This window comes from Lathamus discolor, chromosome 1 (assembly GCF_037157495.1).
Source record: "Lathamus discolor isolate bLatDis1 chromosome 1, bLatDis1.hap1, whole genome shotgun sequence".
NCBI lineage: Eukaryota > Metazoa > Chordata > Aves > Psittaciformes > Psittacidae > Lathamus > Lathamus discolor.
Window position 1 is genome coordinate 19,827,773 of NC_088884.1, and position 23,397 is coordinate 19,851,169.

The 23,397-nt window shown below is 40.6% G+C and overlaps 1 protein-coding gene across 2 annotated transcripts in view; it reads right to left on the reverse strand.

Annotated features, from left to right (window-relative positions):
- AASS (aminoadipate-semialdehyde synthase) overlaps nt 1–21,174 on the reverse strand; it is a 28,066-nt gene extending 6,892 nt beyond the window's left edge. The window contains exons 1-19 of one of the 2 annotated variants that reach the window (XM_065662732.1): nt 21,058–21,174; nt 18,585–18,805; nt 17,298–17,474; nt 16,572–16,656; nt 15,776–15,843; nt 15,521–15,667; nt 14,454–14,532; nt 14,219–14,346; nt 13,907–14,055; nt 12,588–12,710; nt 12,324–12,435; nt 11,694–11,753; nt 11,526–11,593; nt 8,924–9,045; nt 6,234–6,363; nt 5,711–5,821; nt 4,296–4,404; nt 3,754–3,894; nt 1,771–1,938 (exon numbers count right to left, since the gene is read on the reverse strand). In XM_065662732.1, the coding sequence (XP_065518804.1) occupies nt 1,771–1,938; nt 3,754–3,894; nt 4,296–4,404; nt 5,711–5,821; nt 6,234–6,363; nt 8,924–9,045; nt 11,526–11,593; nt 11,694–11,753; nt 12,324–12,435; nt 12,588–12,710; nt 13,907–14,055; nt 14,219–14,346; nt 14,454–14,532; nt 15,521–15,667; nt 15,776–15,843; nt 16,572–16,656; nt 17,298–17,474; nt 18,585–18,797 (2,190 nt within the window). In that variant the 5' untranslated portion in view covers nt 18,798–18,805; nt 21,058–21,174. The remainder of the gene's footprint in view (nt 1–1,770; nt 1,939–3,753; nt 3,895–4,295; nt 4,405–5,710; nt 5,822–6,233; nt 6,364–8,923; nt 9,046–11,525; nt 11,594–11,693; nt 11,754–12,323; nt 12,436–12,587; nt 12,711–13,906; nt 14,056–14,218; nt 14,347–14,453; nt 14,533–15,520; nt 15,668–15,775; nt 15,844–16,571; nt 16,657–17,297; nt 17,475–18,584; nt 18,806–21,057) is intronic. The other variant, XM_065662661.1, reaches the window with a different exon arrangement.
- Between the last annotated feature and the right edge of the window lie 2,223 nt (nt 21,175–23,397).

Here is a 23,397-nt window from a genome sequence, read left to right on the forward strand (position 1 = left end):
TATCTTTCCTTCAGGAACATCAGAGAGACAGGACACCGGTGGAATGGTATTTAAAAGGAACTGCAATGGCTGCAAGAGGCAGCCAAAAAGAATTTTAATGTGCACAATAAAAGAAGTCTCAACTGGTTTCTGCTTCTTTTCGTTTGCACCCCATTAACACTCCTACACAGCTGCTGGATACCTGAAAACACTTCCACGGAAGTGAAACACTGTAAAAAAGCAGAATGGTGGAAATAAAGCAGCCTGAAAGAGAGCTAATTATAATTAGAAGCCACCCCCACCAGCACTAGGTTATCAGTTTAGATGGCTTTTAGATATCCTTCTGTGATATCACTTTTTAAACTGACTCCATTAGCTAGCTGAAATTTATCTATGAAAGACACTCTGAGGAGATGCTACCTCTACGTTGAACTGACTGCTTTCTGCTCTGCAACAGAGCAGCATGTGCAAAGAAAGGGTCAACATTAACTTCTGCCCTGCCTAGCACTATGTTCTGGTATGCAGATACCAAGCAGGTAGACATATGGCAAGCTCTTCCACACAACCTTACCAACATCACACCATCTCAAAGTGATGAGCCTGCTCTGGGGATAAAGAAAACAACACAAGAAAACAACACTAGCTACAAAAACATCATTCTTATAGCACAGTGTTAACAACTGTCTGTGCTACCCCAACATTTTTGCTTTTCCTTGTGCTAACTCTTATACAAAAGAAGGTTTTACCAGCCCCCCAAATGACAGACTTACTATCACAGTAAGACTCCTCACTAGATAGATGCCTTCCACATATTTTTAGCTTCTGAACAAGATATCATATCTAGACTGATAAAAGGAGAGCTGATGCAGTTTGTAACCCTTATTCCCCCACAACAGCCTTCCATCTTCCTTTGCTAAGCAGTTATCCCAACCTCCCTCACTCCCAGAAATGAAGAAAAATCCTGCTGTACTGCAATAGAGGAATTAAGAGTGAACATACACACTTCTCAAGCCATGTACAAAATAACAACTTATACTTGACACAAACCTTAACTCAATAGGCATATCATGACATTCATAAAAGCTTTTTTTAAATCTTCAATATGGTTTTAGGTTTATTCCTTCTTAAGTTATACTGACCAGCAAAAAAATTAAAAAAGAAATCTAACACCTAACAAACAAAAGGAATAGAGTATATCAGTTAGAAGGAAAACACATTAAATGTTTTACTTAACTGACTGAAAAGTTAAAGCTGCTCAAATTCAAGATTTCCAGTTACTCAATGAAAAACATTCTCAGTTTGATGAAAAAACATGATTTCCTGTACAGATTTTTACATTATGTTTTTCATAGGAGCATAGGCAACAAATTGTAAGCTCCATTTTTTATCATCTTTAAAAGAATGGATCAATTCTTAAAAACATGTAACAGCAACCCACATCACACAACCCCTTCAGATTTATTTAATTGTTTTTAAATCTTCTATTGATCTGACACCACATATAGAGCCAGAGAGAAAAAGAAACACAGATATAGACTATGCAAACCAACTGACCAGCTGCCCAAAACAAGTAAAACTATTTTTCTGGTTTGCAACAAACAGCTGTTAAGTAAACCAGGTAAAGCTGCTTTCAAAAAAACGAGAGTAGTCCTTTCAGTTATCTCTCAGTTGCGATAGTGGAGAGCTCATAAATAGCAAGTACAGAGCAATAAAAGGCTGACTTTTAAATACAGTTTTCTTTAAATTATAACATTCACCTCTTGAGGAAAATAATAATGAATAACAACTTACTTTGTATCTTAAGGTGCCTCTCAACAAAGTGTGAGCTGTCTGAATACCATACGGCTCAGCATATTTTGTGCTGTCTCTGTTAGGAAAACCTTCCAGATTTAATCCTGGGAAGAAATCCATCGGAGTAACAGAATCAAGTACTGCTCCTCCAGCTGGAATATTTACAACCTATATTTTGTGAAAGAACAGCAGTATTATTTTGGTGCAGTGCTATTTGTTTCACAACAGAAGAGATTAAGTATGTTCAAAACAGCAACTATATGCTTAGTATTTTGTGTGCAAAGACCCAACCTAAATGAAGCAGTTGCACAAGCCACTGAAGTATATCACGTTATGGAGGAGCATGCACTATGTTAGCCATTGCTAATCAAGGGGCTAAAACAAGACACATCTTTCTCACACACGCTATTAATTCCTGCTGCTCTTATATTAAAGTGGTAAGTTCCTTTCCCAAACTACACCAATGTGAAAGGAGATTCTGCCCATAGGCTCCCTGCTTTTTAGTCATTTTTAATTCTTTTATGGGGGAGGAGAAGGCAAATGTAAAGAGAAGGAGGGATCTTGTTTCTCTTTATTTTAAAGATTAAAACAAATCCAGTGGTAGCACACTGTTACAAAATTGCTGTCCATGTGTATCTTTACTTGCAGCTACAAAGCACAGAGAAACTGCACCACTGAAGGAAAACAAAGTAAGATTGACTAGTTCTATTATCACTCCCAACCAAAGCCTTGAACCCTGCTTCCTTCAAGGAGCTGATGCACGTCTGCTATGCAGCATCAATACAAACTCATTTTGTGACTTCTGAGCAAAGGGGCAAGGTTTCCTCCTAGAAGAAAGACTAAAGCAAAAGCCAAAAGATCTTATTGTGTTTGCCAGGCAAGACACTAGTGGGGAAGAATCCTGTAGAACAGTCAAAGATAGCTAAGGATTCAGTGCACAATTTACTGACAAGCTCACATACGGCTTTCATAATGAATCATAATGAATCATTCATATGCATGATCTAATTTTTCCTAGCCATAGGTGAACCAGGTCAGAATTAAATAAACATTTTTGCATTCTCCAAGTGACCCTTTTATCTGAAACTTCTGTGTTGTTGCTTTTTAACTAATGATCCAATATACAATCCCTGATTTTCTCCTTTCTCACTGCAATAAGAACACTAGAGCACCAAAATGTCATGACAAAACATCTCAAAAGACTTCTCGGTTTTGCAGACCAAAAGGTTTAGATAATTAGCTGAACCTTACAGTGGTTATACAAGGCAGTCTCCTCAACATTTGAAGAGCCCCTGCTCAAGTAACTACTTTGAGCAAGTGGAAGTGGTCAAACACATAGGATGGGAAACCAGAAATGCAACAGTGGCTTGCAATAGCTTTGCACAAATCAGTTTTATCTTTCCATAAAACAGATGCAGTGACATTTGCTAGGTTAAGCCTGCTCTAATGTCTCCTGCACAAACAGTAAAACAGAGCTTATATAAACACATCAGAAAGTACTGTACACTTTCACAAAAAATACTCATTGCGTTACTGGTATTACAGACTGCACCCAAAGAAATCAACAGTCCTGGCATACACTGCGCAAGTACAGAATAAGGCTGTCTGGATTACAAACATGGCTAGACAGAAAAGCAAGTAGAAGGATGCACTTTCACCTTCATTCCACAGAGCCAAAGACAGGTAAATTGAGTGGCAAAAGTAATACACAATGGGAATGGAAGCTAGATGCAGAAACCCAGCTTCAGTGCTTTAGTTATTAGAACACACTCCATCTTCGCAATCGGCTTCCATACAGTAAGTAAGAACAATGCTGGTAGCTGCCAGGCACCATCACACTCCAAACATAGGATTTTGTTATGCATGCAACTGACTGTCACTGGCTTGAAAGTAAACACAGAAACTTACAAATCCCAATTCTCCCCTTAGCCCAATACCACTTTCTTTGTCTGTCTTTAAATGGATATTTTAGGATTACTTCACCTCTCCATTTTTTAAGTACGTAGCAGACTGAACTGTATTCAGCAAAACTCCTTGTGGGCTCCAGCTGAACTTGTATCTCAGAGGATTGTCAGAGTACTCTGGAGCTGGTAGGCCGCCGCAGAAAGAAGTGTAGGACACAACCTGTCAGATTTATTCACAATGAAAGAAACAATGAAGAGAAAACACACCAGGATGCAGACAGTACAGAGCTGCCCTGCAGAATCCCTTTCACTTTTTAAATTGTCTGTTGATGCTGTACCTCACATAGGCCAAATCAGAAGATCTACAGTGGAACCAAAAGTTTATTGTGCAAGGGCATTAAGCTGTCACACTGCAGCCCCTGTCTGTAAAGGAGAGCAGACCAAAACAGATAGTGGGGCAATGCCATACTGTTGATGGTTTCACCAACTGGATTAGGTGGCACCAAATCCCAAGCATGAGAAAAAGTAAGGTGTCCAGAGTCCATTACACATTAGTGACATGCCCAAAAACTAGGAGGTGGTAAAGGAACACGTTTGCTATGTGCTACCTGCCAACCTTACCGTGGCACCGACTTCTTTTGCCTTGTCAATACATTCCATTGCCAACATATGGTCAAGACCAGGATCCAAACCCATTTCACTGATAACTGTAATACCAGCAGCTTCTACACTAAAAATAACAGAAATGCAGAGCCTGTCAGAATATTCACTTTTATTCAGGAAATCTGTTCAATAAAAGCCCGGTGAACTTTCCCCAACACAGCAAATTCTAGGCTCTATCTGCAGCTTGTGGGAAAAAAAAAGAAAAAGAAGGAGATGTTAAAACCTGAGCAGTAACAACTGTTAAAGAGTCATTCTAGCCTTGCTTTCTCTTACTTTGCTGCAACATCTAGGGGCTGGTGGAAAAATAAATTCCTATCTCACATTCTAGTATTCTATTATTCACACTAAACTCCATATCTCACATTCCCCTGGACAGTGCTATAAAGCATGAAGGTAGTACTGAAGAGTACAGCACAAAACTAGTCATAATTGCCCTAAACAGTTCCTGTGGGGAAGAGAGATGAAAGACCTACTTTCCCAAATCACAAGCATTTGGGGTTTAGCAGTTGTCCACATTCCCAGAGAAATTCACTTATCACCACAAACTGAGGCAATTTATTTTAGTTTCAAAATCACTTCGTGTTTTCACAAATAAGATTTTTTTTTTTTCTTTTGAGAGTGTGATATGACCTCTTAGCATCACAGCTAGAAGAATCTCCCTCACTGTCTGCAACACTGGTTCTCTACCTGTCTACCTTTCTCTGTTTTATCTTTTGTGGAGACACAGCATGCACAAGTCTCATCTCACTCACTTGAATTAATTTCAGAGTTCCAGTACTGAGACTGAGAGGAGTACCTAGGTGAAAGTCCATGCCCAAAACAACTTCTGATTATATAATAAGTTGGACAACAGAAACAATAGAATAGCTAGAACTGTCACCAACTTGAGACTAATATAGTGGGCCTATCCAAAAGAAGGAGTCATGAAGGAGGATGTTAGTGTAGGTAATAGAATATTAGTGTAGATTCGGGGAATGTGGATTAGGAGAATGTGAAGGATGACAAGCAAGCTTGCTGTCACTGGTAGAACAGGACAGCCCATCTGCTTTGAATATCAGTTCAGCTCAAATATCCTAAAAGGTCTGAGGGGAGAGGGGAAGGCATGGAATAAGATGGTGTATGCAGAAAAGTACATTCTACTGTTTAGAGCACTAGCCTGCCTATATTGGGGTGTGCACTCATTTCCCCACTCTGCCACAGCCTCCATATGCAACTTTGGGGAAAAAACAGTCCTCTATCATAGAAAGGGAAGGAGAAAGAATGCAGAAAACAGTAACTCACAATGAACATTGCAAGTGTAACAGATGGCAAAATATTCAGATAATGCACTAAAGAAGGCAGTAACACCAGGGAGATGCTACCCTCATACTTACCTCTCCCGGAGCTCTTTCATAGCTGGTGTTAAGTAGCTGGCTGTTACCAAGTTCACTTTGTTGTCAATACATTTCTTAGCAACCAAAGGATGTGCTGAATAAGGCAGCAAACTACAAACGAAACAATTATGCAACGTCAAAATCCAACCAGTTACTTAGGAAAGAGATCTTTCTTAGTGGAGAAATGACCAAGATGTCAGAATTTTGCTTCTTCTTGCAAACATGCCAATTTGATCCCAGGAACACATACACTGGTGGACACAACTGGTCCCTAACACTAAGAAGGCTGTCCACGTAATTGGTGAACACTTCTAAAAAGATGCTGCAGTCAAAACCCTTTGAAAGTCTTGCCGCCCTGCTACATGAGAAGGCAGTGGCCAGATACAACTATTTACATACACGACTATGATCCCAGTTCTTGGGCATTAAAAAAAGTTAGTATGCTCATTTAGGTCAGTGAACTAGGAGAAAGAAGCAGCATGACTGAGTTTTGAGCCTGTCATGTTTTACACACAATTCTGACCTGATCACAAGGTTGTGTTTCTTCACCAAAGAGGTCAGCTTCTCCTCGTGCTTAATGATATCCACATGAACTGAAGTAATATTGTCGTATTTTTCTGTCAGTTGTTCAAGTTGTTCCTTCGTGACAGATGCTGTTTTAAAAGTAAAACACATCAACTGTTACCTAAAGAAAAAGATAATCACAAAGCACTCCCAGGCACAACTGTGCTTCCCTAAGAAAAACAGTTGCATGGATGTTTTCCTTCAACTAACAGTTGAAGAGAAATCAGGCATAAAGCACCTTACTTCCCTTAAAGTAGTCAACTTCATTATAATTTGCCAGTGTCAAACCATAGCACCTATAACTCAATTAGAATCTACAAAGAATACTTACTTACTATGAAAAACAACCATTTTCAAGTAGTGTGACAATTTATCTTGAGGCTGAAAGTATTTTAGGTCACTATGCAGTACATACTTTCTCCTGGTTTTAAAAATGGTAACTTTAACCTGGCCAAATAAATGCTGAGGTGGAGTATTCTATCAGTTTTTGATAGTAGTAGTTATTTCTGCAAAAGCACTGACTACTCCACTGAAATGCAAGAAGCTGACTAAAGTCCAGCAGGGGAAAAGGTCCAAAGAGGGAAATGCTGTTTTTCTTTTTCAAGCTGTGCTTGCTTTAAGTGAGACAGGAAAATCTTAACTAATTTTAAGGTCTTGATGAACATGCAGGTTCAACACAACTAACTAACAGACTTAGTAAACAAACGTGCTCAGAAAACTTACCCCATCCCTCATTCCACAAAGCCATACATTTATAGATAAATCTGGTTTAAAAAAAAAAATCTTTCAAAACTGTTTTCAGACATTCTAAAAGGAATTCCTATTTTTAACCAAGAACAGCTTAATAGCTTAAACAAAACCAATTCACACCATTCACCATTTTTAGCACAAGATAAAAACATTAAGCTTTTGTTTAGCTCAAATATTAAGAGGCCCAGATTCAATCTGACTAGTTTCAGTATTTGCCTATGGCTTAGTTCTACCAAACCTGCATGTGCTAATATTATCCCTAAAAGGAAGAAATCCAGTCTCTGCCTGCTTCCATTTGTCCCTTCCAATTATCTTGCTCCTACTGCCATCAGCACTTACAATTAAAAGGAAAGCAGAACTGAAAGAGAGATCCAGGTTAAAGCAAACAGTATTTTACATATCTGACACCGTCTCCTGTCCTGGCTCACCATGCTGCCAAAACAAGGATGACAATGGGAACATGGCCAGGAGAAAGGAGTAGGCAATGAAGGCGACAGGTGAGGGACAGGCTTACAGAGTATTAAAAGCATCTCTGCCTCTAACTTGGGGCCTTATTTCCTTATGGCCTTTCCAAAGTCAATGGAAATAAACATTGCCAGAGGGTGATTTTCCATACCGTACTAATCAACTTGTGCTGAGAGAAAAGAGCAAGGTAAAATCACCTAAAAATTCAACCTAAAAAGAAATTGATTACATGAATGCTTCTCAATTAAAACTTTTGTCATTTGGATTTAAAATGGCGTAGCCTAACAGCCAAGAACCAAATGTGGCACCACAGTGTGCCTTTTAAGCTTTCTTCATCCACCTACCTACTGTCAAGTATTTGACAAGTAACACCTTTGTGTCTCTTCTCTTCTGAGCTTTTTGTGTGTGTGTGCTATACAAATTGCATGTTTTTAAGACACCCAGGTAACAGGCATCTGCTGTTTGCTCAGTGCTTGGCAAAACACATTTTCCAATTCACCTGGTTTGCCTTACTGCTACTATATTGAAGAGACTAATGCTGCCTTCTATACTGATGAGGGGATGGACACTGCACATTGCTGTAATCCTTCCTTGTTCACAGCATCAGGCAGTGAACTATGCTAATGGTGCAGCTTCCTTGGAGTTCTCCTCTTCTTCCTAGTATAACTTTTCCCAGGGGTTAAATGGTTATTACTGCAACGGGTAGCAAAAGCAGGCAAGCACGAAAATAACATGACAAAATAACAAACCAAAGCAACAACAACAACAACACAAACCAACAGAAATACACAAGTTTTAAAGGGAACCACTTCCCAGCAAAGTCACTTTCAGGCAATATAGCCTGGGATTTAAGCTTTTAAACAGAATCAGGGTAAAGTCATCGTCAAGGGTATGGAAAAGTGGTTTTGAGATGCCCAGCCTGAAGCATGCTACAGATAAAACCAGAACAGAGGAATGAACAAGCAGGCATGTGAGGCTGACGAGAAGGTCAGGGTATGAAGGTTTACCACCACAGTATTGGTTATAACTAGAGCAGGGGCTTCACCCATACAGATGTCCATAAAAACAATTTCATATTCTTGTTGTGTGAGGCTGAAAGCACAAGCCAAGCACCAACAAAAGGGACTGACTACCTACAAAATCAATCGCAAGACCAAATCAGGTTAGAAGGAAAAGTACTTCTGATTTCCCTACATAGATTACACATGCAAACAGTAAAATTTCAATGTGGCCATGTAATTTTCAAATCAATTATATAAACTCAAAATGCTCACAAAGTTACAAAATCTTTTTCTGCTGTGTATAACAACAAAGATTTTCTTTATCTCTTCTCAGAACCAGATCTATTTACTGCTTTTGAGAAAGGTTCTGACACCCCAGCAGGTTTAAATAAGATATAATTTTTCAATGAAAAACAAGCAAAGTTTTACATACCAACTGTGATGTCAACATTGGAATCTCGACTAAGATATTCAATTACAGGGCCAGAAACATAGCCAGATCCAAGCAATAAAACCCTCTTCTTATTATCCATCTTCAGCATCTGAGTGTATTCTCTAGAAGGTGTTACAGGCAAAATTAAAAACCACAGAGAAGAAGGAAACTGTAAACTGCTACAACTAAGTATGCTTTAGTAAGTCTACAAACCAAGAGCTCTACTCAGACCAAGAGTCAAGTAAGTTCCTGGCTATCTAACCCAAGACTGTGTAGTACTGCTTCCATTCTTCTGCGGCAGAACTTCTAGGTTCTTTCCTCCAATATAAACATCATCAAATCCATCAACATCTCTACTGCTGCTTCAATTGATACTAGTTGTTCAATAGATTTTTCCTCAGTTGCCACTATATTTTTCTGAATGGCCAAATTACCGTAACTTCATCACTTGAGGACCCACAAGCTGTCTATGTCATCCTGGGCTGTCAGAAAGGGATTCAGGCTCTGCCTTGCTCCCTTTACACCACCAGTATTTGTTAAAGTACACAAAACCATGCTGGTGAAAGTATTTTTTAGGTAACTTATACTAAGCTCATATTAGTCCATCATAGAAACATGACAGTCAATAAAAGTTAATGCCTAATTAAGAAATCCTGTTTGCAGACAAGAACTTGATTTTTTTTTTTTTTTAAAGAAGTTAAATCATGATTTAATCCATTCACAGAAAGCCTCCTAAGACCATCATATCCTTTCATATGACAAATCTAAGGACCTTCCTCCTCCTCCTATTAAGTTTAACAGAACATCTTCTTCCAGAGCTAAACCTTCATGGGCAAAGGAAAAGAAATAATTCCGGTCCGCCCTTTACTATAGGGAACAGCAATGGTATGCTGGAGCTTGGAGCAATAGTGTTGACGAAGAAGATACTTCCTATATGAAAGAAATCTATATTTTGCAATCAAACCTCTTATCATATTTATTAAAAACTTTCCCAGTGTCTAAAATTAGGTCAGACGTGAATCAAACATAGCATGTCTGCTCTAGGACAGGCTGCTAAATAACCCATCAAGAGTGGGAACAGAATCTGCACAGTCTCAGAAAAGAATATTTCATATTACGCCTATCCTCTACATACAAGTCTCAATAATTCAGTTATGTTAATCTATGAACAAATAATAGTAATACCTAGAGGTCCACACTGTTAATGGGATATGTCATTGCAGCTGCAGATGAGGAACCCGTAGAAGGTATGAAGCAAGTAAAAGTGAAAAGACAGAGATAAGTTTAGTAAATCAGACTGCTCCTGTATTCTAATGGCATCCAGGACAGTTCAGTTCCTCCAGTCGGGCTATCCTATCTCTAAAATATCCCATGACTTCCAAAGAGTATAAGCAATCAGGTTAAATAATGCCCTCAGAAACTAAATTAGAAACAGCATAATACTTTGTTAGAGTAGTAACAAAAGCATGATTCCTACAGGTTCTAAACAAAAGCCTATCTCTAGCTAAACCATCACATATTAAGCAGTAAAATCCTTGCTTTCATTTGCATTATCTCCAAAGTCTGCAAATTACAGGAGGGTATCATTAGCAGGTCTTGCTTTTCTGACAATTAACTGAGCAACACCACCGAACATCACATGCAACACATAGATCTGCAGAAGTATCAAACATTTACCCACAAAACCCCCTTGGGAATGACATCTCCAGATTCTCAGGGTAGGTCACACAAGCAATTATGGAGAAAGAAAAAAAAAGGAAAACAAACAACCAAAAATAAACCCCACAACCCAGATCATTGTGCTGTGTGAGGTATTCCTCAGAAAATTTGTTACTGTTGTTACTGAGACAGCCTCTTGAGGTGGTCTGTCAAACAGCACATGACAAAAATCACTGTTAGCTGAAGTCTTTGAGAGGCAAAGAGCATGTTACTTTGGGTGATACTTATTGTGCACAAGTTCATAACCAGAACTCCCAAAGGTCCCAAAGGAAACTGGAGACATTTGGCATGCAAAAGTCAACACACTATGCTTTTAGTGTATAGTGTATGCAGGGCTTGTGGTCAGACCAATCTCAACTTTTCCATGATGCACAGTGCAGCCGGCACTGACCATGCCACTGACTAAAGCTTTACCTACAGGAATGTAATGAAGTCTGAAAGTCACAGAGGTTCCTGGATACATCCAGTCACAGAACAATGCTATACAGCACAGCACTTGGGCCATACTAGGATTCAAGGTATAGCACAGAGCCTTTTCCTTTCAAAGGACTGCAAGTTATATCCATTTTAAAAGGGCAAGGAGTAACAGAATAATATTGGCATGTGTCTGTTTTCTGCCAGTCTTCATAACGTAAGAAAAAGAAAAATGACCACTTCCTCAACTTCAATTAAGTTACTAACAGTATATGTTAATGATTAAAGCAATGCGCATGAAGAAAGAAGGAAATACCAAGCTAGGAGACATTTAGACATATGCACTAGACAGTGCAATATAGTAGTATTCCATAAAAACACAGGAGTAAATAAATTCAAAAGGGGAGGTGGAATACAGACATTTTTTTAACATCCTGAACCAAATAAACTTTAAGAAGCTATACATTACCTGCTCTCTCTCAATTTCTGGATATATTCATATTTAGCTGTCAGTGAGCCATTGGATGCAATCACTGCCTAGAAATACATGAAAAACAAAAACAAAACCTGAGGCTTTTTGTACCTGTATAATTTATAGCAGAGGAAGACAAGCAGAGCGACAAATCGCAAAACTTACATCTCGAACAACAGTTGAGTAATTCTGTTTCTCAAGAGGTTCTGAGCCTTCCGATAATAGCTATGGAGATAAGTTATTTCAAATGTAGTCATTTCATTTGCCATAAATCTTTTTTCAGAGTGAAACATCAAGATTTTAAGCAACATTTAAATGCAGTCAACAATATCAGTGTTTTGTAGATCTGAAATTCTCATGGCCCTGATCAATGTCACTTAACTTCTATGAAAATACAGGAATTCAAACAGCAGTCTGATTGTGAGCAACTGTTGACTGCCTCAAGAAAATCAGATTTAGACATCTATTGCATAGTCCAGGAACAATGGACTACCTGACAGAGCCTGTTTCCTGCCTACACAAAGTGCTCTTGACAAATCCCTATGACATCCAGATCACTAATGTCTCATTCACAAGTTGCTTTTTCATAGTATTGCTCAAGACTTAGAAAGCCCTTTTTGTGGTTTTGGGGTTTTGGGGTTTTTTGTTTGTTTTGTTTTGTTTTGTTTTAAGTACAAAGTCAGTTATGTTCTACAGCAGATTTATTTTGAATGTATACAGGAGACCAGAAAAGCAACAAACAAGCAGACCAAAGTCTGAGTCTTTTACCTTCTCGATGGATACATTAGACCTTACCATCTCTTCAATATATGGGAAAAGCATATCGCCAAAGTACTCTGTTGCTTCTACAGGAAGCTGAGCTGGCAGATTGTCAATGGAACACATCAGAATCCCAGAGCCTTCGACGCTGAAAGGGAGAACATGGCTCTTCTAAACTACTTCACTTTGGTACCTGAAAGGCATCACCTTTCACGAGTGCTTTAAACACATGATTTTTCAATATAATGTTTCATTGTAGAAATTACAGAGGAAAGCAATAAAAACTAAAGGCTCTCCCACCTGTCATGAATAATATGCTGGTCAGCATCATACATACAAAATGGACTGTCAATTGTTGTACATTCAGTCATAAATTCTATAGATCCTCCAGTGTCTGCTGAAATGTCACATATTGCCAGAAGCCTAAAGTGATTAAACAAAAAAAGACACAGGGATAGAGTATTATCCAAATTACTAAGAAATATACGTTTAAAAGATCACAAGTGAAAAAGAAATTCAAAAGAAATGTGAGAAAATATATTATACTTGTAGTTTCATTCATCTTAATCAATTTAGAAGTCAGCGTAATATGAACAATGACATCCAGACAGGTAATGGGAATCTGGTCATGAGATTTCCATTCATATCAAAAGGTTCCATATTTCATGTGTAACTTGTCAAAGATCAGGACAATCCACTCATCCATCATTTTTTCTCTGTTATCCATGTGCTGTCAACACCTCCCATTTGTCACACAACTACCAGTTCCCCCAGGCAAACACTGTGCAGTCCTGCACTAGAATAACTTCACCATCACAAAAGGGAAACCTAAAGTGGCTACCTCCTTTCAGTTCACAGAGAGCTGGCACAGATGGAGTATTCATTAGCCTAAGTCACAACCTCTGGCTCCACTCAAGGTTAACACTTAAATTCTTTATTTTTCATAGGAGAGAAAGAAAGGTATCAAGAGTGGACAGAGAAAAGATACAGACCTCTTCCTCACCAACATATCCTTTGCCATATGCTCCCCAAATCCATCACCAGGCCAGTGTCCCAGAGAACTATTACACAGGACTACTAGGGAAAGGGTGGCTCCCACCCCCACTGAAAGGAGACCAACCCTGGATTTGCATCCCACATTCCATCCTTAAAGCTATTCAAGGTTATGAAGCATTTCCACCACCAGCTGCAGAAATCAGAGATGTGAAGGAACAGTTATTGAAGTCGTATAAGGCAAATGACAGAGTAGGAAGAACTTAAACAATGAACTCTGCTCAGGCATAGAGACTTCTAGCAGTAATGGTGCATTAGGTACATTTCCCAGATATCACAGTTTGCATTGGATTTGGCACAAGGATCACTGGCAGAACTACCTTTGCAGAAAGACAGCCAATACCTGTCAATCATTTATACTGTGATGTTTCCAAAACCTTCAATCTGTGAAAACAAGACTGCAAAGCACAGAAGAACAAAAGCAGGTTCAATGCGGTACTCTGCAACATGCAAGAGGAGCAACATAAGAAATAGAATCACTTGGTAGATACTGTGGTGAAACTGCCTGGCATTATGACTTAATTAGGGTGCTGCAGAATTGTTACAAATGAACTGAGGTGTCTTACTTGTGTGGTAACTCAGGACAGCCCTCTATAGTAGCAGAAGTAGATTTAACTGGCACCAGCAGCTTCTGAGCATCCTGTCGACTTAACAAGCGAGGAGTATGTTGCTCCCAGTATATGCCATTAATTAAACAAGTTGTGTAGGGTGCAATCTGCAAAGAGAGTTACAGATGCCTGATGTTCTTATCTAGTATTTTAAGTTGAAAGCACCTGGTCTACTGATTTAAATGAATTCTTTCTCATCAATGGATATGCAAAGGTGTAGTAACTACCAACAATCTGGGGAAAACATTTCATAAAAGAATAGATGCTCACATCACTGTTAAAGCGAGAAGTGTAAAGTTCTGGATGTTTTTCATAGTCTACAGGATCATATAGTCCATCCTGTTTCCTCACAAGATGATGGTGACGACTTAACACTGTCCCATAGACTTTTCTGAGGTCTGAGGTTAAAAAAAAAAAAAAAAAAGAAGAAGAAGAAATAAAACAGCTGTTATACTTGGACAAAAAGGGTTGCAGTGTTTTGAAAAACTTTATTGTTGCAGCATACCTCCAGATCTGGAAACTTCCTTTAACTCATGTGGTTCCACAAACTCACATGGGAGCGCACTGAACATTTCCTGAGCACCCTGTAAACCATGAAGTAGGATTCAGAATGATCAGAGCATATAAATGTAGTGTAACACTGCTCATTTCTTGTGTGAAAACAGATTAAAAAATGTCATACACAACACAGTCCTGCCAGACAAGGTCATCAGAGATGTACAGACTGTTTCACACATAGCCCTGCTTATCCAAAACAAAGCTGCCTAGGCTCTGTGTACAAGGAATTTACATCACTGCCCATTACTGCAGTTTGTGTGGCCCACAGTCCAAAGGCTGGTTTATATTTCTGATGGTGGAGCTGGGAGGCCTCAACTCAGCCACAACAGGTGGTTTTGCTGCCACTCTGAGGAGCAGTTTCTCTTTAGGGAAGATCCCTGAAGCCACTCCTCACCTACCAGGCTGTTCTAAAGGCAAAGAACTTTGAGATGACTTTCCCAATAGGCTGTGATTATAGAACACGGGCTCTTCAGACACACCATCCTTTTGCTCAGTAAACACCGCTACACTGGCAGTGACCTTATAGCTTGAGCCTAGTTAACTGATCTTTGTTGCCCAAACCAGGAGTAAGGCATTTTCCCTATGTTGTAGAATATATGTCTAAAGTCCAGGATCTGTAAGCCAAGTCAGTGGTACAAAACCAGATAAAACCCAGCAAGTATTAGACAACATAATTCTTCCCCCTACACTTTAACGGGGTGCTTCAACATACCTTCTGAGCCCAGAGTGAACCGAGTGTAGAGAGGGAGATAAAAGTCATGCAGGTGGGACAGAGAAGCAGTAAGATTTAACCCATTTTTCATGGTAAAAAATTAGTGTGGTCACCCTTGTCGGGCATGATCTCATCTTAAAGGCATTAGTTTAGGGTACTTGAAACTTCTTACTGGCAAAGGAAAACCTGAAGTCCAAGCAAACAAAATGAACCTATCAACCCATTTATCCTGATATGTATCAAATGCCAAGAATTTATATGAAAAATAATAAAGTATTTAATCTTGAAGACAGAATTCTTACCTTAGAAACATTACCAGTGCCTGTAAACACAAATGTTAAGGGTCCAACTGACTTTGGCATCAACCCGAGTGAAATTTCATACCCGGCATCCCGTACTGCCTGCACAGCCTGACTGCTATTCCTGTAGTTATGTGCCATCCCAATGTGCTGAAATCAAATGCACAGAACAATCAAGATATTTTCCATATTCAAATAGAGGTGCAGAAGCCCTAGTGTCATTTTGCTAGAGAAAACTACATACACATACAGTCTTACCATGAAGGGAGTGTGATGTCCCAAGGCTAAAAATCGTAATCCCAATCCATGTAGAATGTTGATCATTCCTATTGTTAAAAAAAAAAAAAAAAGAAAAATCAGAAAATCAGACTATGTTAACTATGAATATACACAGTTAGAAACTGCAGAGACTGACTGAATTCTAAGCTCATCCTGGATATTTTTTCCCATATTTTAATATTAATATTTTAATTCTAAAGAAAGTCAACATAAAACCAGGGAAGGAGAAATTCAATAGCAGGCTACGACCTTAAACCTGCTCTTGGCCCACATTATGCATTTCAGCACCATGTAATACTAAGATATCTTTTCATGAGATGCATCCACAACACCAGATTCCAAAGAAGGAGATAATAAAGAGAGTCTCCTGAAGGAACGGAGTTGAAGTTCAGTAGAAAGGAATGAGAACCATGCCTCACAAAAATCAGTGTAAATGAATGAGAGAGGGACAGATGCTGTTCAAACTCGCAGGACAGACAGCAGCCCTTTCTCTATTCAGTTCAGTTCTAGATATTTAGTCTGTGTCAGATTAGTTGAACAAACAGGACTTCAAGACAACATAAAATAGTAGATTTGCCAGGAATCCACAGACTGTCTGACACGTAGTCTCATCAAAAGTAGGGAGCACAAAACAGAATGGAAAAAAGCTCTTAAAAGCAAGAGTTAAAAATGCAGTTAAAAATGCATCACAAGCCTCAGCTTTCAGGAAACAGACAACCAGAAGTCTTACAAGAAGTTACTTGTTGCAAGCCTGCCTTTACTTTATGCACTATACCTGCTACACCAGCCCACTTTCCAAAGGCCACAATTCGCATTCCTTTACGATCAACCATTTTTTCATAGTCAAACAGTCGAATTTCCTGAAAATACATAGCAAACTGAGTATTAAAATTTTCAGTGAATGCAGTCAGTGGCACGTTGCTCTCCCAGGAATTACCTTTTGATATGCCTTTGTCATCCTTTGTGATAGAGGTTGATGGGCATGTATGAGCAGGCAAATGATTCATAACAAGATTTAGGTATAAAAATAAAAACCTAAAGGTTACACTGAATTCTTGTTTCAAAGAGCCTCTGCACTGCCTGTGCACTCTTGGCACAGTTTCCCAATGTGCCATTCCAGCCGCTGGAGACTCTGCCAAGAGGCTGCTCATTTCTGAGTGAACTGGTTGCTTTCCTCTGTAACAGCCAACATTCGCTCTCGCTTAATAACTTTCCAATAAGCCTTCATGCTCACACAGCACAAACCTCTCATGAATACACCACGCTTGCAACACACCTGCTTCACTCACATCAACAGAGTAGCACTGCAAGCGCAAGATCCTCTGAGCAAGAAATACTCAACTTCAGAAAAAGATACTGAAAACTGTCCTTGTTAGCTATCTACAAATATGCACACTGAAAGTAACCACGTTAGGCAGCAAGCTTATGATCATACTTCAGCATCAAATTCAGTTTCCAACCTATGCTAACAGGCAATTGTCTTCTCTATGACACAATTTACCTGTCTTAGAATCTCATCCAAAAGGGGCATGTTTGCCTCTTGGGCTTTAATAGTGTGAGAGAAGAAGGCATAGTTCTTTTTAGGGATTAATTTGTCCTCTGGAGGTCTTTTCACACCTACTATCAGAGAAGCCTCGGAAATATCTTCTTGAATAATGCCACCTGCTTTGATGTAATCCTGTGAAAGAGCGAAACATCAGAGTAAATTTTTGGGGGGTTTTCATATTCGGATCTCAGCACATAAGCAACTAGAACAGAGGAAAAGCAGATAATTCTCCAAAGCAGAAACAAGTTACTACATGTGAGACTTCATAAACCTCTTTATCAAAAGGGATATTGAATATCAAACTGAACTTCCGTGCTAATATCCTATTATACAAGGCAAAAACATAATTATGTGTTAGTAAAATCCTTCATCATAAATTCACAGACTACAAAAAGGGTATTTCACTACATTTAAAGTATTTTATAAAGTACTGTGATAATGAACAACCCTTTGTAATGTGTTGAAATATATGGAAATGAGTTTAGAGAAATCTGACATATTAATCTGAAGACTGATGGCATGTGATTTTATAAAATTGTACAAGATTAAGTCCAAGCTGAAGAGCAACATCCAAAAGAGTGTTTTTCCGTATCAAAATCTAGTCTTGTTATCCCTTGTTTCAGAAACATATTAAAATTCCAGCTTTCAATATTGTACTTGTGTACCCAGAGTGATATATGCTCTGGTGAAAAACACCCCTGTGACTTAATTAAAAGATGATACATACAAGTGATCAGTAATTCCCTACTTATGTGTCCATTTTTATCTGTTGGTTCAGATACCTTACAGCAGAGTACTACTGCTGCTTACTGGAACTGTAAAAGCTCTCAGTCCCAAAGCTCACAGCATAAAAGAAAAAAACAACCCAAACCAAAACTCTCTCCTCATTTTACAAGAGGAATAGGATTGAAGTGGGAATGGGATTCATCAGATTCATCCTTCCTCTTTTATTTCAAATATAATTAATTTTTTTTGAATGTTGCCTCCATACAAATTGAAGAAATAAACACCAATGTTAAATAGATTATCAAGTTTCAGAGACAGATGAAATCAACAGCTCCAGAAGCCCACCAACATTAATTAAAAGCCTAAACAAACTACTCCTTTTTCTCTCCAAAATGACTCCTCATGTAACAAAATTAATATGTTTTCTCATGTATATCCTTTGAATATAATTTTTCCTGTGCTATGGTTAATAACTGAACTAAGGGTTTGCTTACATAACTCAGAATGGGACCTTACCTTTTCATGGATAGCTCTCCGGTTTGACGGCTGCACTAAGACCTTGTAACCCATCTGTGTCAATTCCTTAACATGCTTTGGTGCTAGAGGTGCTCTTCTTTCCCAGGCATTAACATCTTCCCTTCTGATTGCCAGCACAGACTTATGACGATGCCAACACTTAGCATTATAGAACGCACACCTACCATTTGTGTGACTAAAGGCTCGCAGCATGGTAAAGCCTGATGGCAGCAAAGACAAAGTAGTAAAATATACATACATACATATATATATATATATATTATGTTTCAAACACTGTTCAAAAGGTCTGGTCTCCTTTAACATCTGCTGTAAAACACAAACCAGGTACTTTATACTCTAGTTACACCCTACTTTTGTGAGATATAAATTTCCCTGCTTGAGCAGGGAGGTTGGTCTAGCTGACCTCCAATGGTCCCTTCCAACCTCCACGCATTCTGTGGTTCTCCGATTCTGTGAATTTACTTTCAGTATACTTTGCTGCACCTCAGCTTGATGAGGTGTCCTTACAGAAACAAATTGTTTGTACTATTGTAAGGGAAGGCTTTTAACATGTTCAATGTACCAAATTTTTACTTACACAGCTTAAAAAGAATGCTGGAAACTTAAAAATGCCAATTAAATTCACTTGCCAGCATGAACATCCAAAGACTACGCACTTACTTACAAAAGTTTGCATTGAGATCAGTGAGAAGTAACAAACAGAAAGAAGGTAGAACACAGGCAACAATACAAGCTGTTGATTAAAAAAAAAGTCCAATATGTACAACTAATGCAAAGTATTTTTATATAACTAATTCTTACTCTAGCTAAAAATGGAAGAATAGGACAAGACCTTAACTACTGCTTAGCAGTCAGCATATGTGTGGCCAGGAGTTACAGGTTTTTTTCCTAATAAAAATATTGTGCAAAGTGGAAAGGCTTCATTAGGACAGATTCTCACTGCATAGGATTACCCCTTTATTTTCTCTCTCCTCTTCTTCACTCCCAGTGAAGCATATATGCCACTGCTCAGCTCTGCTGTGAATGCTATGAACCAGTCCAGCACCAAATACCTAGGAGCCTAAGGACTTGAAATAGTTATATGATTAGAAGATGTGGATCTCAAAGACAGAGGCTCCAAAAATGTGAATGGTGCTTTCAAAGTAGTTTTAACTGATAGTTACATGTATCTCTGCACCTGAATCACTTGGAAAATCCTACATGCCTAAAGCATCAAGAGGTCCTATTTAACTCCAGGCTTGCTTAAACAGAAAAACTAGCATACAAAAGAAGGAATGAACAGAAGCACACAGTCCTCTGCCTTCACTCCAAGTGTGGTCTTCCTACCACCGTGAGATTTTCCTACCAGCAGAGTTTACTGTACAAAAGTTGGAGTTGTTATTTTATGACACTGCTCTTCAGCAAGCTAAGAGGGTTCTCAGAGACTGTGCTGGTACCTCTCAAAAACAGAGGAAGGCTTGTCACACAATGTCACTATTACTGCACTCTAGAAAATAATGATTAGAGCAGTTCCTACCACTGCACTGTACCTCATACCCAAACCTGCAGGGAAAGAAAATTTCCCTCACACAGAAAGAGTCCTACAAGAAGAACAATGCTGCTTTCAAAAGGGCATGAGCTGCCCTGCACTTACAGCATGTGAGGGGGAATCAGGGCAGTTAACAAACACTCAGTGTGACCTCTGGCAGGCCAGAAGTGTGTACACATGACTCTTTGTGTGTGCTCAGGCTTAACCACAGATATCCCATTGTATAAGATACTGATATCCCGTTGTAAAAGTGAAAGTAAGTTTAGAATACAAATCCTGCAGAGACGGTGATCTCTGGCCTCCTCAACATACCAACTGACCAAGGGAGCCAAATGGCACTGGTTCCTCATCACCCATGCTATGGGGGCTGTTCCACTCTGCTTTGAGCTTAGTTTTGAGACTCAATAGCGCTGAGCAATATAGGAAAGGAAAAGTAAAATAAAAACAAAGTAACAGCAATGCGCTTGATTACAGCACACAATCTGAATATGATCCTATTTCTACAGTGAGCTGAACATACTTACACAGGCAACTTGTGCCTCCACTTTCTACTTGAGCGACAGCTAAACTAGAACGCTGGCTCCTGCCAGCGTGTTTCGCCCCCTGAACCTGCGGCCCGGGGTCTGACGGGGCCCCTCCAGCCTCCCGCCAGCAGAGTGACGCGCAGAAGGCAACAAAATCCCAGTTACGAGAGGCAGGGAGGCGCGGGCAGGCAAGCGGGCGAGCAAGAGGGCAGGCGGACTGCCGGGGCAAGAACCGCGGTGAGGGGGCCGCACCGGCCGCGGCTGGCCGCGGCGGAGCGGCCGCTCTGACGGCGGCGCTGCCCGCACGGAGGGCCGAGGCTGCGGCCACTGCCACGGGGAGCGCCGGGCAGGTTCGCGGGAGCCACCGGGGCGCCGGGGCATGGGGCAGCGCCACACTTACCTCAGGGAGTCCTGGGCAGCCCCAGCACAGCCGCTAGGCACAGCAACCTCGTCCGGCCAGCGTCCGGAGCGCCGCCAACGCCCAGGGCGGCAGCCAACCGCGAGCCGCCCTGCGGCTACACCTTTCGCTGCCCACCAATGAGGAGGGGCTCTGGCCTTGGCGTCACTGCGGACGTCGGCACGCCCCCTCAACGCCCCCGTTCCCGCAGGCCCGGCGCCCCTTCGCTTCTGCCCGGGGCAGGCTCGGCGCAGCAGCACGGCGATCCCTCAGCGCCCCGCGGTACAGCGCCCGCTCGGACTCTCCCCGCCGACGCCGAGCACCCTCCGCGGCTGACCGGTCACAGCCCTGTGTCCCCAGGGCCGCGTGCGCTCATCTTTTTCCTGCTACGCAACGCCTGAGATTGTTTACGTACGTTGCGTTCAGGCACGCTGTGCCTTTCAGGTGGCGAGGAGACGGTGCAGGAAACGGTAGAAGTTGTTCTGTCTGCCAAATGGAAATAGATTGTGATTTGTTACATGTGCTGCTGCCAATTTTCAGCTGGAACTCGGTCTTTGAATTAGGTCCTTTTTGATGGGCCTCAACTGCTAAGTTGCATCATGGCAAATAATAACAAGATGTTGTAGTATAAATCATGCAAATTGTGAGGTGTAAGAAACAAAAACAAATGCAGAGTCCTGTGCTGGGTCTGCGGGTGAAGAAGGGCTTTCCTGTCAGAGAAAGGCAGGCTGTGCACTGTGGAGAATGCACCTTGGGGAGTCTCCACGGGGGCGATGTAGCTGCTGTTGGCAGTCTCTGTTATCAGGCATGAAGGCATTGCTACAGAGCATGCGAATATGGGGCATCGTGACTGCACTCAGCAGAAGCCACAAAGACCAAAGGGTCTGAGGAGAATTCATCCATGTCCCACTTTGCCACAGGGAGGTTACCCTGCTCTTGCAGGGGGGTTGGACTAGATGATCTTCTTAGGTCCCTTCCAACCCTTGGGATTCTGTGATTCTGTGATGAGGAAGAAGTTGGAGCCGTGGCACAGCCTGCACCACCTATACTAGACGATAGCACTTGAACTCTTCTTAAGAGACAGTTAAATTTTGACACTGTTGTCACTACATAGCTTTAGAGGTACTTCTTCATAGACTACTTTCTCCTTATAGTTTTCTCACTTTTCTTTAAAACATGCCCTTTTTTCATGATATGACCCTGGACTTTTCCCTCTTCTCCTCCTCCTGGTTTTGCAGGCAGAATTCAACTGGCAATAATAACTGTAACTTCGGTTTCCTGGTTTAGACCCAAATATTTTCCTAACTCACCAGGACAGGACAGGAATGCTGGAAAACCTCAGAAAACTGGGGCTTGACCTGCACTTCAGATTTGCTGCTGTAATACAAATCATAGAGGGGTGTGAGCACTATGGAATGAGATGCTGAATGGATCAGCACAGATTTTGGGGGTGAAAGGATGTAAGGACTTAAGGGGAACATCTAGGTTGTATCGTCTCAGCATCTTGGAGGTGAATATTTGGGAGTAGGACCTGAAATGGATCAGCAGAGATTCTGAGGGTTTAAATCCTCAGCAGAATGGGCAGGATCGGTGGAGTTTTGGGATACTGTACAAGTACAAAGTCTTTCCACTCACTAACTCCCACACTTTCCTGCTCACCCTCAGTGTCCAGGATCTTCCACAGTCTGACTCATCTTCCTGCAGGATCTTCACCATTTTACTTTCCTTGATGGAGAAGAGAGTTACCCCTAGCTAACTCCTGGACCCTTCTTTTATCTCTCTCAGGTATAAGGTCTACAGTACACCCTGCAGAAGCTCCTGTCCATCCTTCTGCTCTTCTTGGGAAGATGTCCATTGTAGCAGGTAGGGGATGGGACCACAGATGGGAGGAAGTTGGGGGGAAGAGCTGGCTAGAAGGACTGGAAGAGCACTGCATTTGGGAGCCCTTCTGCCATGAGAACAAGGACTGTAACTGCTCTTGGTTTCTAGCCATTCAAGTAAATCTAAAAGCTATAATAACAACAAAAAAAAAATACTTTCTAGATCAGAAGACAGGTTGTCAAGATGCAGTCTGTGAACCTACCATGGACTGCAAACTGGCCTTTGCTTGGGCTCAGAGGTGGAAGCCATACCTCTCACCCAGCTAACAGAGATCATCTTGGGCAGGAAGCTAAGGCTTTCTACATAGCTCCTACATAGAACATTATTAAAATGTATGATTCAGTTTCATCTGAATATTAAGAACCCAAGAGGACTGAGATAGATCTGTCTGTGAGGCAATAGGAGACATGGGGAGTCTTACATGCCCTTTGTTTCCAAGAAGCAGTGAGACACAACAAACTT